The 15,783-nt window shown below is 30.2% G+C and overlaps 4 protein-coding genes across 4 annotated transcripts; 1 reads left to right on the top strand and 3 right to left on the bottom strand.

Moving 5' to 3' along the window:
• Positions 1–1,502: 1,502 nt before the first annotated feature.
• On the bottom strand, positions 1,503–2,548 carry LOC101215500. The gene has a single exon (XM_004134867.3). It carries the CDS (start codon positions 2,459–2,461, stop codon positions 1,892–1,894), a length of 570 nt encoding a protein of 189 aa, XP_004134915.2. The 5' UTR covers positions 2,462–2,548; the 3' UTR covers positions 1,503–1,891.
• Positions 1,608–5,869, bottom strand: LOC101215259. Its single transcript, XM_004134866.3, has 4 exons — positions 5,432–5,869; positions 5,137–5,349; positions 4,476–5,042; positions 1,608–3,154 (listed from the first exon to the last, which is right to left on the bottom strand). Exons 1-4 carry the CDS (start codon positions 5,679–5,681, stop codon positions 2,781–2,783), a joined length of 1,404 nt encoding a protein of 467 aa, XP_004134914.1. The 5' UTR covers positions 5,682–5,869; the 3' UTR covers positions 1,608–2,780.
• A 144-nt stretch (positions 5,870–6,013) lies between these two features.
• On the bottom strand, positions 6,014–7,940 carry LOC101211314. Its single transcript, XM_004134599.3, has 4 exons — positions 7,391–7,940; positions 6,975–7,121; positions 6,654–6,731; positions 6,014–6,437 (listed from the first exon to the last, which is right to left on the bottom strand). Exons 1-4 carry the CDS (start codon positions 7,766–7,768, stop codon positions 6,234–6,236), a joined length of 807 nt encoding a protein of 268 aa, XP_004134647.2. The 5' UTR covers positions 7,769–7,940; the 3' UTR covers positions 6,014–6,233.
• Positions 7,941–14,285: 6,345 nt separating this feature from the next.
• Positions 14,286–15,345, top strand: LOC101215016 (gibberellin 2-beta-dioxygenase-like). Its single transcript, NM_001308867.1, is given in 2 exon segments — positions 14,286–14,653; positions 14,742–15,345. Coding segments are annotated over 2 exon segments (972 nt in total).
• Positions 15,346–15,783: the final 438 nt, after the last annotated feature.

Raw genomic sequence — 15,783 nt, forward strand, 5'->3', positions numbered from 1 at the left:
CTGACTTAGGAGAGAACATATCAATGTTATTAATGATTAATGAAATGTGAAACTTTGTAAACTATCTTCGGTTCACAAGTGCTTTTCAAAGAAATAGATAAGTGATTTTGGAGGAAGTTTGAAAGGGAAAAATGAGAGCATAGAGTTGTTTGGTTTTGATAGCTAGGGAGGGAATTAAGTTTAATTAATAAAGAATGTGGGATATAATTAAATGAAAGGGTAAGTTTATTGAAGGAGGGAAACTAGGGAAGGAAAGAAGGGCATGTGAAGTTGCTTAGGTTATTGGAATTTGATTTTCGTAGCGTGCACTTCATGCATGAAATGAAATATATGGAATTCGCTTTTTTCGAGATGTACGTTCGTATAGATCCACACATCCATCAAATTTCTACACTACAATTCATGTTTTCTTATTCTTTTATATTCATTCTTTTAGGGTCCAACAATCAATTCTTACCTATAATCTTCCATACATGTTTTAATTTTGATAGAAAGTATTAAGTACTAGATTATATATTAGTAAAATATAAAATAGTATTTAGTTTTAGAATTATTTTTTTATTAATTATTTAATTTAGAGGTGAATTTAATGAAGATAAGAAATCAGTGATTTATTTCAATTTAAGATTCAAATGGATGAAATTGAATAATTATACGAAGTCTAGAGTATAAATTAATTTGAAAGTTTTGGAAGAACATTTTAATTTCTAATATCTCTTAGTAGGCTTGTAAACCTCATTAAATATAATAAACGAAAATTTGTGGACAAGTTATAAAACAAAGTTAGTTGTGTATATGGCTCTAAATGTTCTAAAAATTTGAATTATGTTCGTATTGACTTGAAAATATAAAGTTTAGAGTAAAATGAATGAGAAAAATGAAGTTGAGATCTATGTAGGTTTGGGTTTCCATAGAATACTTTGGCTTTGATGTGATTTTGAAAAATACCCAAAATTGATATTTGTTTTTCTTGAAATTAAAGGAAAGAGCAAAATCAAATGATCGATCAACTTGAACTCCATCATAATCATAATGAAACTAAAATTGGAACTTGTTTAGAATGAATTTTCAAGTGGTTAAATAATGTTTAGCCTAACTTGTTATTTCCCATCAAAGGATTAGAAACACCAAATATGAGTATGTTCATCCTGCTAGAGCCCAGCTCTAGCAAGATATATGGGCCTGCTTAATACTCACTCTTACCAATGTTCCAAACAAATTCAATATTGAAACACTATCAGCTTTTGGGATAATCATATCATAATTAAATTAACACCATCTTCATTTCGGGCTTCAAATTCCCAATATATGTACTATATGGGTTGCCATCATTGATTATCCCAATTTGCCACTACATAAGAACAAAACAAGATTCCAGTATATGAATTATGCTAATATGCTTCATTCTTTTCTCGGACGATAAATTTCACCTTGGTTATTTCTGGATTTTAAGTTCTTAATTTGAACAACAGCATTTGAAGATAACTAAAACAGCTGGAAGATTTCATCATTCAACAAGATCATTACTAAATTATGAAATGTCCATCTCTACCAATTCCAAAAGATGAAAGTCACCAGCACGATGATCAATTTGATGATCGGTTCGATTAGGTAAATCGATTAACAATGGTATATTTCACAACAAAGTACATGGAGTCTACAATTGAGATTTAACTCAAACTCGAAGTCAGCGAGTAATTTCTACATCTGTAATTTCATTTTCCTCCAACCGAATTCAGACTGTTTGAACTAAGATAAGCAGGATAATTGTGCCCTAGTTTTAAGTTAGTTTGTTCTCTATTCATCATATACCATCAAATTGTTCATGTTGAATGTATCCATACCAGAATTGACTCATAATTACGAAGAACTCACCGATTCTTTTGTTCAATCACTTCTTCCGATCAGTTTCTTCTTCAATCAGAAACGCAGAAACCGGGAAGGACTTGGCAATTCCAGTCGAAGTACCGAAGGTGATCTTACTCGTGTTCTGTTGGTCAACATAAATTTCAGAAACGGTAATCCAAAGGAAAAACTCCTTGCTCTTAACTCCAGTGAGACGGCGGAAGCGTCGCTCCTCGATGAAGGCAGAGACCTCCGTGTCGTACAAGACAGTGCGTCCAATGGCGGGGAACCGGTGCTCTTTTTTCTTCTGCTGCTTGAGCCAAATGAAACCGGAGGTCCGATTGTAGCCGACCTCAAGAATATCGTTTAAAGGGAGAAGGCCGCGAGGAAGGAAGAATTGATCAAGAAGATCCTGAGATTTTTGCTTGCAGATAGCGTCGCCGTAGTAGATCTCGGCGTCGGCTCTGTGAGTCGCAAGTTGCGTAGTCATTACGACTGAGGTTTTGATTCGGTAATTCTCGTTTTCTCGACTGAAGGGTTTGTATTTATTGTCCGCTTTGGGTACTTTGTGAGATTCTGTATTCTTTCGGGGCGAATTCATAAATTTCACTTTCATATTGAAAAATTTTCAAATCCAAAAGTAATAACAAAACCAAGAATTTGTTGAAATTTGTAAATTTTAATTTTATTAATATTAAGTGAGAACTTACCTACTTTTGATTATTTGAATGGTGAATTTGAAAATATTGAATATGAAGTTAAAATTGGAATAAGTAAAATGGTCTAGTTTGGTCAAATAAAAAGCTTGAAAGTTGAAAAGAAAAAAAAAATCCTCAATATTATAAGTTATAATGTTTTTTTTTTCTTCAAATTTTTTATATATATATAAACTATATTTTTAATAATAGGTTGGAAACGGCGTCGTTATATGAAAATCATGAAAGATCATTTTCTGTTTCACCCCACATGAGGAGGAGATAGTCAAGGCACTTACTGCAACAGCTGCCATTGACGTACAACAAATCAGGGCCGGCCCGTTTGGTTCGTTTGGGCTTGGAGATTTGGGGGTCCAATTCAGGCCCAGTATATCTTGTCTTTTTGAGATTATGCCTATATTCCAAAGCAACTTGTTCGAAAACTTCTCCTTCAAACATGTTGATTTTGATTGATGGGGTCAAGTTGTCTCTCACAAATGCAAAAGCCAACTGATCTCTTGGGTTGAAAGCTTCCAATTCGTTGAACAAGAGGCATGAGAATAGGTTGCTTCCCCTTCCATGTCTTCTCAAGATTAAAGCACTATCAGGTACATCTGTAACATTATCAATACATCCTTTATTAATTCATTTTTTATCCATTCATGTCTATCAAATAACCCTAAATATTTTATAATAATATATCAATTGAACAAAACATAAAGCATTGAAAAATGAAGCTCTTCCAGAATCTATAAAGTAAATATTGAAAGAGTAGATCCACCATTAATGGTAGAGTTGAACAAAACAAAAAAAGAATAATAGTAACAGAAAAAAGAAAGTTACGTAGACTTCAAATAATAAAACAAAGAGAAATTATGAGTTAGCTCTTCAGGATTCCATGAGGAAGTTTATCTGCTCCCATTCCATTCCATGCTCCCAATAACTCATTATCCCTTTTGTCTTATATTCTTACATCAAACCCACATCTCTCTGTATTTTTTTAACTCGCGAGGTATTCAAATATATGTAACAACTATCTAAATTATACTTAAATTTGTTATAAACAAATTAACTACGACTAACAAGTCTACGAGTCTACGTCTACCTACGTATGAACTAAATAGAAACAAGTTTATAAAAAGAAATGATACCCAATGCTAGAACAGTTTGAAATGAAAAAACCATAGTTCTTATTTAGTATTATATACCTATTTTATTGAGTTTTGAATTGAAGATTACATTTATGATTTTGAAAATACGTATAATATATAGTTTTGATGATAGGGTATGATTTGGGGTTTAAGCAAGAAAGCGGTGGGAAAGGGGCATGATATGCATGAGACGTAACTCCCAAGCCTTAAATTACAAACATACAAACGGCAAAAAGCCAAAGCCATAGCCATAGCCGAAAAGTATGCACATTTAAATAATAGTTAAGAAGCTTTTAACCTAATCAATCCAATTTGATAATTTCACAACAAAATGCAAGTGGACAAATTCACAAAAGAGAATTTTAGTTGGAATCTTTCTATGGCTTTTGATTTATTAGGTTCATTGCCAAATGCCAGCTCCTATAGGGATAACATTAAATTAAAATTAAAATTAAACACTACTTTGTTTTCAAAAAAATAAAAAATAAAAAGACAATTTTTGGTTGAATTAAATTAAACTATAAGATGCTATATTTGAATATGTGATTTACAAAGAGTGTAGAAAAAGTAAAAAGCTTCCCAAGGGACTCAATAGTATTTTGAAATTAAAACCAAACTTTCTAAATCACAAAATATATTGCTAGCTACTAATTTTCTTTTGCTTAAAACACATCTAACTCTACAATAATAGTAATTCCATCAATGAGTTATGGTTATGCTCACTTTTTAACTTGTAACATGGAATTCATCAATATTACAAAAAGAGTTAGAAATGAGAGATTACCTGTGGTATAGGGAAGCTTGTTGGGACTCCATGGTTTCAACCCATTTTCACAGTAAGTTTCCATTTGTTGCTTCAAAGAATCAACATCCCACCATTTCTTCCATCTAGCAGTGGCCATGGCTTCTTCCATGGTGTGAATATAATAAGGATGTTTAGAAATAGCCATATCTGCATTCTTAGTGATAATCAACGAATGAATCAACAACAATGGATCCACCATTAACTGAAGCTTTGCATCCACCCATATACTAAATTTAGAATTTGGAAACAGTCTATGAACTAAATATTTAGGTATTACGCCATTCATCGCCGGATTTTCGTAAAGATTCTTGCTAGAAACTCTTACAATTCTCCATGCCCCAATTGTTATATCCGGCGATGTGTTTTTTCCGGAAACTAACTTATGATTCTCCAATCCTTTCACCGTAATTTCATCGACAAACATGAAAAAACAAACGCTATCCAAAGTCTTCGACCCAAGGCCTCTCGGTTGCCGAATTTTATCATGATCGTTAAAAATCGCCGAAACTACAACCACACCGTTACAACTCTCCATAGCAATACGATCTTCAGAGTAACCAAAACAGAATCAGTTAATTAAAACAAACTAACATATATAAAAAAATATATTATAAAAAATCGCAACCGAAATTCGTAATACCAGAATCACTGACAGGAAATTTCTTGAGAAACCCACAAGGAATCGGAACGGTAGCGTTATCGTAATCTCGATAATCGAAGAAGGAAAATCTCTTATGGGCAGTGAAATTGCCGGCGAAGGAATCAGAATTAGCAAGGAGGTAGCTCAAATTGGAGGATGCGGAAGAGGAATTGGACAGCATTGCCTGGATCTCGTTAAGTACCATCCAATAATCTGAGAAAAAAATTAGTAAGAGTGGAAAAAGGGAAGATAAAAAAGAAAAAGTGAAAAGGGATACGTATTGCTTATTAGTTACCTGAGAAGAAAACAGGGGAAGAACAAGAGGATCGGAGAGTGGGAACGGCGTACTTGTGTTCGCCATAGGAGGAGGGATAAGAGAAGAGAGAGAACTGAATGGGATCGAAGGGGGAGGAACGGAAGAGGCATTTGGAAGAAGATAAGGAAGTGTAGAGAGCGAGGAAGATGGAGGAGGAAAGGTAAAACAGAGAGAAACAGAAGAATTTTGATTGGAAAAGCAGAGGAGTAGACCAACCTGTCTTCCCCATTAGCCTCTCGATTTTGATTTTACAAAATTTGTTTTTTCCGTTTTTTTTATTTCGTTGATATAAATTCTCTTATTTCGTCGTTTATTGCTTCACTTCACTCTCCCACACCTTATTTTCCGTCTAACAAAAACTAAAAAACCGTTTCTGTTTTTCACTTTTTAGATTAAATTTATGATTCCTATATATTTCAATAAATATTAAATTTAATCTCCAAATTTAAGTTTGGACACATTTTCAAAAATATATATTTACTTTTGTATCTGTTTTTAAAAAACATTAGTTTTGAAATACATATCTCAAATTATTAATTGGGATGCAATACATATCCACTATTAAACAAGATTATATATTCCTTCCAATATTAATTGATTTACAAATCAACTTCTCTATATAATTTGTAAATAATGTTTAAAATACACACAAGAGGTATTCTAATTTCACCTCCATTTTATTTTTGTTTATTAGGAATTTCCTCTTTCTACCCCCATGAAGAAACACATAAATAAACAGTAGTTAAAAGGCTTATAATTAGATGGTTGGCTTTGATTGATTTCAAAATTTTGCTCGGGGTTTTTTGAAAATGTCTTCTCTGAGCACTTGAACTACTCGTTTAAAGCTGTCGAAATCGGCCAAGAGAGCATAAAAATGAGAGTCTTTAACGTCAGGTGGTAGCAAGAAAGCGCTTCTCATTTCTCTAAACTCTTCCCATTCTTTAATTGCTTCTTGGGTCTCATTCTGCAATACTTTAATTATAGCCTGCACAATGTAGATAAAAAGTTTGAATCTCATTTACTGTGATCAACTTCTAACTTGTTCACATTTAAGCTATTAGGGTTGCATGATTTATGGGTTACTAATGCTTACTCGCCAACCACAATCTTGTTGTTTGAACTAAACTATGGTGGATTGTATGAACTCAACAAAAAAGAAAAAAGCCAACCCCATCAACTTTCTCAATTGCAATAATATAACCTTATATAATGGACGTCGAACATCTGAAGTGGCATCGTTCTTCAAGCATGGAAGTTCTTCTGCCTTTACCAAGTCTCCCTAGAAAATGCATCGATACGAACATGAATGTCAAAGTGGAAGAAGAGTGTATGCTTCAAAATTAAATCCACAGGTATATATTTTGATCAGCATCCCTTTTGTCAATTAACTTTATATCTGTATCACATATACGTGCTTCATATTTGCATATAATTGTTATGTTTCATTGAGAAACCTGTTCATTTTCTTGCGAGTAGTCTTGCATTTTGAACAAATAATAATTAACGAGTTTGTGATGAACACCTTGTAAATGTATAATTCCACGAGAAGCATCTGATATTCATGTTCGTATAGTGGAAGTGATTTCTTCTTAGCTTCTTCTGCGGCATTTTTTAGTTTTTCAATAGCTTTATCTTCTTGTCCTAACATTTCCAGCTTCGTCACAATGTTCTGTTGCACATCAAAGAAATTAAACAAGGACTCCCACACAACTCATTTGATGAATGAATGAATGAATGACTTTGATTGAAAATGTGTAGTGCTTTTCCAACATAGTCAATGTACGACAGTGATTTTTAAAACTGTCAAAATCAATTTTGTCACGTTCAAACCTATTTTTGACATGTTTGAGAGTACTTTTGAACATTGGCAAAATGTTATTTCAAGCATTTCGAAATTCACTCTCAAACACCACATAAGAGTTATAAGCAAAGCTTAACCTGGATCTTCGTGAAATTAGGATGTTCTGACTCGATCTTTGTGTCCAACTTGATCCTTGAGTCCAACTTCTTCATAAATTTATCTTTGTTTTCTGGGTTGGCTCTCATTTTTTGGAATTGAAGCAATCTTTTCATGGCTATTTTGCCACCATGCAGAGCTCCAATGGATATCGACCTTGTAAAAACACGCTGGGAATTTTTCTTCTTTAATATCCGAGTAACGAAATAAACCAACACAAGACCAACGCCTGAGACGATGAAAGTCGACGCAGTGGCACCAGCTCTGGGTCCATATTTGGTTTGGACATTAAATTTTTGATAAAAATTATTCAATGCCTGAAAAAAGTCTTCTACAGAGTCAAATGAGAAATGTGACATTCTGAATCTTCCAAGAACATAGAAGTTGGGATCACGGTGCCGAAAGAAGACGAACAACAAGGATTTTTAAATATAATTTGCATCATCTGAATAAAGAATGAAACTCCTGTAGAGGAAAGAATCATTCTTTGCTTCAGTTCTGCATTTTTTTCTTCTTTACTGCATGGTGGGTTAGGAAGCTAGAATGCAACTTTTATCAGGATTTACTCTCTGTTTGATACGCTTCAAGCTTCCTCTTCCTCCATTGAAATGTTGAGGTTAGGTATAGTGAAGTATCTGGAAAGCTTTGAAGCCACTTTTTGGGATGCAAATTAAACATAAAAACTACAAGATTCCTAACACAAAAAAGGGGGAATAATATATTATTCTTTCATTATACATGGGAGTTCCGAAAGCAGATTTAGAATAAGTTTTAATTGACAAGTAAAGAATTGTTATTTTCATGATTTCTCCAGCCTTTCAAAAGAGAAAATTAGTGTATAAAATGACTTACTTTTATTTTATCAAAATACCCACAATTAGTTTCATTTTCCTTTTCCTATACATTGTTTCATTTTCCAAACTCGTTTTTAAATTATCCATTTACTATATTAAATTTCCAAAATCGAATGTAATTACCCAAAAGGAAAAGGAAAGCCCAAATAAATTGTGCAAAATGAGCTACAGAAAACCAAGCTATGGGCCCAATCAAGTATTGAGAAAACGAGCCTCAACTGGCCCAGACCCCTTAGAGCAAAGTTAAACTTAGGAAGAAAATGCACAAATTTGTGAGGGAACTCTAAATTGGTTTAGTAAAAATAAAAAATATTGCTTTGACAACAAATATATAAAGAAAAGGAAAAATTGCGTTACATGACAAAAAAAAAAAAAAATAGAAAAAAAATCGTTCATAACTCTTTTTTTATTTTGTAAATTTGGCAAATATGACGGTAATTTACTTTTAAATTTGCTATTTTTGTAATTTTGAAAAAGTGAGTGACATAGATTATGTTATTATAAACTTTTTTGCAATTTTTGCAAACTTCATCCAGAAAAACGTACTTTAATTAAATTGATGATCACTTCCATTTGGTTTTAGAAAATTAAGTTTAATTATAAACCTAAATCTATTATTTTCTTTGTTTTCTTACATGTATACATGAGGAGCGTTTTTTTTTTAATTTACTTAAATTTCAAAGTGTTTAATTAGAAACGATGGACTAAAATAAATAAGTCGTAGAAAAACAAACACAAATTTAAAAAATAGTTATGAAAAGAAACCTAAATAAAATACATGCCTAACACAAATAGCACATTTTTCATATTTATACTTTAAAAAAAGAGTCATTTTCACAACTACCAACCAAACACTCGGTCTTAAATTTTTAAAACAAACCACTCAACTCAAACTTTCAATTAAAAGTAAATAAATTAAATATTATTTCATCGTAATTTTGTAATTGTAATTCTAAAAGTCGAGTTTTGTAGTGTAAATAAAACTTCTATAGTACATCGTACCACATAAAATAGATTATCATTGTTGTCGATAATATTTACGTATGAAAACGAGTTAAATAATAAACCTAAATTATAAAAATCATATTGAAATAGCAAAATTAATGACTAGCAATAGAATAACATTATTTAAAATTAAAAAAAAAAATAGGATAAACCAATGTATTTGAAACTTTATTTTATACTTTTAGATACCTCTTCAAACAAGAAACAACTATAAAATTGTTCAACATATTAGTTTACACGTATATACTTTTGCTATAAAAAATGTTACTCAACTGACACCGATAACACCGAAGACTAAAAGATCCATAATTCAAATCTTCCACATTCTTTTACGAACTAAAACATTTCATTGTTTATAAAATCACCCGTATTATATCTTGTTTAAAATTGTAACTCTTTTTATCCACGTCAACATCATCTAGTGTGAATATGCATGCTAATTATTTGATATGAAAATTTCAATCTTTCTACATGTGCAACTCTATTAATTATTATTATTATGTACTATGAAAACGAAGGAGTGCAAGTCAATTTTTTCTTAAGAGAATTGCACGTCTAATTAAAGTAATTTGATTGGCTAATTTAGATGCAATCATGCAATTCCATTTAGATAAGATACATATATATCTCTTAGGTCAAATGTTATTGATTATATCACCAATTAAATTAAATTTTAATTTCAGTTTAATTATTTAAAACCCAAATAGAAACTGTTCAATATTTAAAAAATGAAGAATCTTATCTTTCATTTAGCAAATTTTCAAACCCTAATTAACCAAATCCCACTTTCTAATTAGTGGAGTGGGTTCATTTGTTCTAGAAAAATGGTTGTACAAAAGTTTAAAGGAAATGTAGAATTAATGATGGGATATATAATGTGGAAATTATTATTGAATTGTTATTATATGTAGTACTATATATATATATTATTCGTGCTTTGAAATAAATTATATTAAGCCCTATTATTTGATGTTACTTTATTTCTCTTCAATCATGCCTTTTTTTCCATCAAGACAGTGGGTATTCCACTCTATCTCTATATCTTCCTTTTAATTATCTTCTTTCATTCAAACTTAAAAAAAAAAAAAAAAAAAAAAAACTCAAGTTTTAATTTTAATTTTTTTTCTAAATAGATAGATAGATAAAATCTATCTTATTATCATTATATATATTTTTTGAATAAACGTTTTAATCTCAATTAATGTTTTTTTATTTTAATTTTTAATAAAATAGTATGTGTGTTGTTGATGAACATGATGATGCTTTGTAATTAAGCATAAAGCTAAATATAAAAATTATATTGAGTATTTTGAAGTCAGCAAAGTTCTTCACATATCTAAGATTTTTATTCTTAGATTTAGATTGGAATTATCCATTCTTTCACCCTTTTCATATTCCAATTTCCATCCAATCCATATAATCTTCTTCTCTTTCGGTCATCCAAAATGAATTTAGAATAATTTAATATTGAACTTAATCCTAACTAAAATTATAATTTGAATAGACTAATAAAACACTATTCCATTCTTAATTAACATCTTAATGTTAATTAGTAAAATCTTAATGTTAATTAGTAAAGCGATAGTAGTTCAATCGACCTCGTTATATTAAAAATATTTACAAAATAGATTCTAAAATTTTTATTATATTTTGTAAATATTTTAGTTCGATATTTTATTTTTTAAAATACCTATACATTGTAATTTTAATTTATAACCATAGTATTTTCATTGTTTTTTTTTTTAATATTATAAGGTTCTTAAGAAATTTCCTCATTTTTACTTTTTAGTTTTTAAATTCCTAACCTTATTTGATGCTCTTAGGTGGGAATATATGATTTTGTAGGTAAATTTAAATTGGGGGTATTTTTTGTGTGAAAAAAGAAAAGAAATTAGAAAATAAAATACTCAGCCAATTGTATTTCTATATTCGAATGTTTTGCAAATTTTATAATATGCTTTAGATTACTATTTCGAATTCCCTTATATTCGATTCTTAAAAACACAGAAAATTTTTAATTTACTGCAAGAACAAAATAATACAAATCATTCTAAGTTGAATTTATTTAATTAAATATATGAAATCAACCCTATCTTTTTTTTTAAGTTATTTCTTGAAATGAGATACCTTGAAGCCAGAGTTTTTTTTTTTTTTTAAAGATGCATTTTCTAAAAGGAGTGAAAATAAGTTTTGATAAATAGAGAAAATAAAATACATGGAATAATAAAAAGTTTAAGAAGTTTGAAAATAATATAAACAAAATGTCTTTTTTAAGAATAAAGAAAACAAAATATTCACCGGAGAACAAAAATCATAGTTAAAAGAAAAGTTATTTAATACAATAACTTTCCACTAAGAAAACATATAATATGTGACCTGTTAAAAATTTATAGTAAAAAGTGTCCAAATATATATATAATCATTCAAATTCAAATTGATTTTTGTTAGGTGATTCCTAGTAAGTCACTCTCAAAGTAGTTATCTAAATAGTGGAAAGGACTTAATATTTTCTTTGTGTTTATAAACACTATATCAACCATGTATGTAATAATTTAACAATCAAATGAATAGAAATACAACTTTATCATAATTATTTAGTTAAACAATTAAATTCTCAAATAAAAATACAATTACCAATTGAGGATCTATCAAGAACCATTTTTTCAAAGTTAATACCCTAACTATCACTTCTAAACATACTAAATAATTGTATGTTTGTAAATGATTTTGTCAAGTTCAAAGTACTCCAAAACACACTTTTAATTAATTAATTTAATATTCTTTTTTCATATCGTAAAAATTACTTTTAAACTATTAAAAGTTATCAATTTTAAATACTGTAAATTAAACAAAAAAATTCCAAAAATAACAAAATTTTACCATCTATTGATGAATAGCCATATATAGTGACATTTTGCTATATTTGAGAAATTAATAAAAAAAATTCTTTTGTTCTAATACTCTAAAAATGATTAAATTTTTTTTATAATAACTATAAAGTATGCCCTAAAAGGCGTATTTAAAAATGAATTTATTTAATTTTGAAAATCATTGTTAAACATATAATTTATAACGTAGTTTTATTTATAATTCTTGTTAATTGTAATTAAAATGAAGCGAAGAATTGGACATTGATTTTCACTAACTTATCTCCGAAGCCAATAGAATGACCTAATTTTGGTTTTGCTAGCTGCCCTCCATTAACCCTAATGTTGACTGCCGTTGTATTCAAAGTTTCTTTCTTTGTTCCTATAATTTGATTTTTAAATTAATCATGGATTCATTTTGTTTTTGTTTGATTGAATTACTATGCAACTATGCAATTAGTTAGTTTCTATAGAACCCTAATTTTTCGTAGTTCATAGGACACATGTATAGATATTCTATTCCTAAGTTCAAATGAAAATCTTCGGATTGGGTTTGTTGTAAAATGTTAAGTTGAAGATTGTGGAGATGAAAAGAGAGACAGAGAATGATGTGAAATTTGTAAGAAGTAAAGAAGCTAATTGTTTAAAATTAATGTAAGTAGGGAAAGGGATTATTTGTCATGTTTGATAAAATCTTAATATTGAAATCAGTAAGACCATAGTTTCCAATGCATAAGTTTCTTTGGAGAAGTCAGTATTAACTGTAAACCATTATTTAGTTTCTGTTTATGGGACATTGACAGCAAAATCACAACTTATATATATATTCTTAATTCAAATTCATTACTTAAATTAATCTCCCTTAATTGAGACCTTTTCAATTTCCTCCATAATATATATAATAACATGACGCGTTTTTTTCTCTTTTTTTATTTCATGTAATTCTAATCTCTCTCTCTTTAAATTAATTAAAATAATTTGTTATCTTAGGTATGAGCTAAGTGTTATATATTGAGCATAGTATATAGACACATGAAAAGAAAACATACTTGTGTTATGAAGTTTCTTCGAACGACATAACCGTTCAAACGTTTTTGTGGGTTTTCTTTGAAAAGTTACCTCTTATTTTGAATACGTGATTAATTAATACTAATCTACCAATAGTAATATAACAATAATTTTTTCTTAAAAAAATATTAAACCTATTCATATGAGATATAGATAATTTAGTTTATGGGTAAACCCACTAAATAGAATCACTTATCTTATCTAATTTATGACTAACAATAATTGTGGGAGAAGAAGAACAATATATGATGCCTACCATAACTTCATCCACATTTAAGTGTTTTTTCCTCTTATAAATACATTCAACATGTAGGATTATTCAAATAACTAAATAAAAAAGTAGCTTTGAATATGTTGTTTTTGTTTCTTAAATTTGACTAAAAATTCAATTATTGTATTAGAAAAGGACACGGATTATTGAAGAGATAGACATAATTTTTAGAAATAAAACAAAATAGTTATCAAATAAAGACTAAATCATCGTTGGTTTTTGAAATAGTAACCGGTGTCTTAATACCATATACTCATCGACATATGAGTACATGAAAGTAAGCTAAATCCTTGAATGACTATTAATCTTTTCTAAAGTATTTTTTGTATAAATTAGAATAGATAATTTGAATATGCAACCTTGTTGATAGCTTAAATACATTGTTGTATTTTAAAAATTAAATAAAAAGGACGATAAAGAAGTTAAATTAAGAAAAAGAAAATTGAGGAAATAATGTTTTGCAACTATTTTAGATTTCTTTAAAACGTGACAATACAAATGGGAAAAAAAATAAAAGTTTTTCAATAAAATATTATATATATTTTTTTGGTACTTTAGGATTTATGAATTCCAAACAATAATTGTGAAAGATATGATTTGAAATTCTAATTTCTGATTGGTTAGGAAAGACTAAGTTATAAAGAAGATAGAAACAGAGTCCCCGTCGAAGGTATAAATACCAAACCAAACGAATTGTTCTTCACTGGTTTCATCCATTTTTTGTTCTTCCTTCTTTTCTCATTAAAATTCCTCTCACTATATATCCTCTCCAAATTCCAATTCAATCTTTCATAAATCCACAGAATCCGCCATGGTTGTTCTCTCTCAACCACCAACATTAGATTTCAACCAATATTCACTTCTCCGATCAACATGCAAACCCACCGCTTCCTTTGCCGATATTCCCGAAATTGACCTCTCAGATCCCAACGCCAAGTTCCATATCGTCAAAGCTTGCGAAGAATTCGGCTTCTTCAAGCTCGTAAACCACGGTGTTCCCGTCGAGCTGATGACGAAACTCGAAGATGAATCACTCTGTTTTTTCAAACTTTCTAAGTCTGAGAAAGATAAAGCTCGCACACCACACCCTTTAGGCTATGGCTCTAATGGCGATAAGGGCTGGATTGAATATCTCCTCCTTAACGCTAATCCTCTTCCCATTTTCTCCCATGACTTCCTGTAAGTTGCAACTTCACAAAATTTGATAAAACAGAGCAACCTGTTGATCTTTTTTTTCTTTGTTTAACTTGTGTGCATATTGTTGCAGTTGCGCAGCGACGGAGTATGTAACAGCGGTGAAGAAACTGAGCTGTGAAGTAGTGGAATTAATAGCAGAAGGATTAAAAATGGAGCGAAGAAACGCCATTAGCAAGCTTCTAAAAGACGAGAAAGCTGATTGTTGTTTCAGAGTAAACCACTATCCCCCATGCCCAGAAATGCAGGGCTTAAGCGGACTAAACAATATGATTGGATTCGGCGAACACACAGACCCACAAATCCTATCAATCTTAAGATCAAACAACTCGACCGGTTTACAAATCTGCCTCAGAGACGGCGCGTGGGTGTCAGTGCCAGCGGACGCCGCAGCGTTCTTCGTGAATGTCGGCGACGTGCTGCAGGTGATGACTAATGGGAGATTCAAAAGCGTGAAGCATAAAGTGGTGGTGGATCCGAACAGAGAGAGAGTTTCGATGATTTACTTTGGAGGGCCGCCGTTGAGTGAAAAGATTACGCCGTTGCCGGAGGTATTAAAAGACGGAGAAGAAAGCTTGTACAAGGAATTTACATGGTGGGAATACAAAACGGCGGCGTATAAGAGCAAATTGGCTGATTATAGGCTTGGTGCGTTTGAAAAGAGTCCAATTTGTTAAGACCTTTGAATTCAATTTCTTCTTCTCTTTCTTCGGTTGACTCTTTCCATAAATAGCATAACTCTTATAGGCCTTTTCTTGTTAACGAAGGAATCATTAAAGCCACCCTCTCACAATACTACCCTTCATAATTTTATATCGTTACATGTATTATTTCCCCAAATATATTTAATGATTAGTAATAACAATTATAATTTATTTAATGTTTGATCCATCCTACTATTATATAATTAAAGTTACATACCAATATCCACAATTTAAAATAGATACCACTGAAGAATGAGAATATTAAGCTTAAAAAAAAAAACTTTATAAAACTACCTCAAAATCTTTACAAATGAATGGTTTTAGTATTTTATTATTATTTTGCTATCTATTATCCAGGTTGAGTATTTGTATAATTAACTTAATTAATATGACATTAATTCATAAATATAT

The sequence above is a fragment of the Cucumis sativus genome, chromosome 6 (assembly GCF_000004075.3).
Source record: "Cucumis sativus cultivar 9930 chromosome 6, Cucumber_9930_V3, whole genome shotgun sequence".
NCBI lineage: Eukaryota > Viridiplantae > Streptophyta > Magnoliopsida > Cucurbitales > Cucurbitaceae > Cucumis > Cucumis sativus.

Coding starts and splice junctions, on each gene's coding strand:
- LOC101215500 (XM_004134867.3), bottom strand. CDS start 2,461: ATGAAAGTGAAATTTATGAATTCGCCCCGAAAGAATACAGAATCTCAC.
- LOC101211314 (XM_004134599.3), bottom strand. CDS start 7,768: ATGTCACATTTCTCATTTGACTCTGTAGAAGACTTTTTTCAGGCATTG. Junction 7,122..7,390: donor CTAATTTCACGAAGATCCAG/GTTAAGCTTTGC, acceptor GATGTGCAACAG/AACATTGTGACGAAGCTGGA. Junction 6,732..6,974: donor TGGAATTATACATTTACAAG/GTGTTCATCACA, acceptor TGCATTTTCTAG/GGAGACTTGGTAAAGGCAGA.
- LOC101215259 (XM_004134866.3), bottom strand. CDS start 5,681: ATGGGGAAGACAGGTTGGTCTACTCCTCTGCTTTTCCAATCAAAATTC. Junction 5,350..5,431: donor TTCCCCTGTTTTCTTCTCAG/GTAACTAATAAG, acceptor TTTTTTTCTCAG/ATTATTGGATGGTACTTAAC. Junction 5,043..5,136: donor ATTTCCTGTCAGTGATTCTG/GTATTACGAATT, acceptor GTTACTCTGAAG/ATCGTATTGCTATGGAGAGT.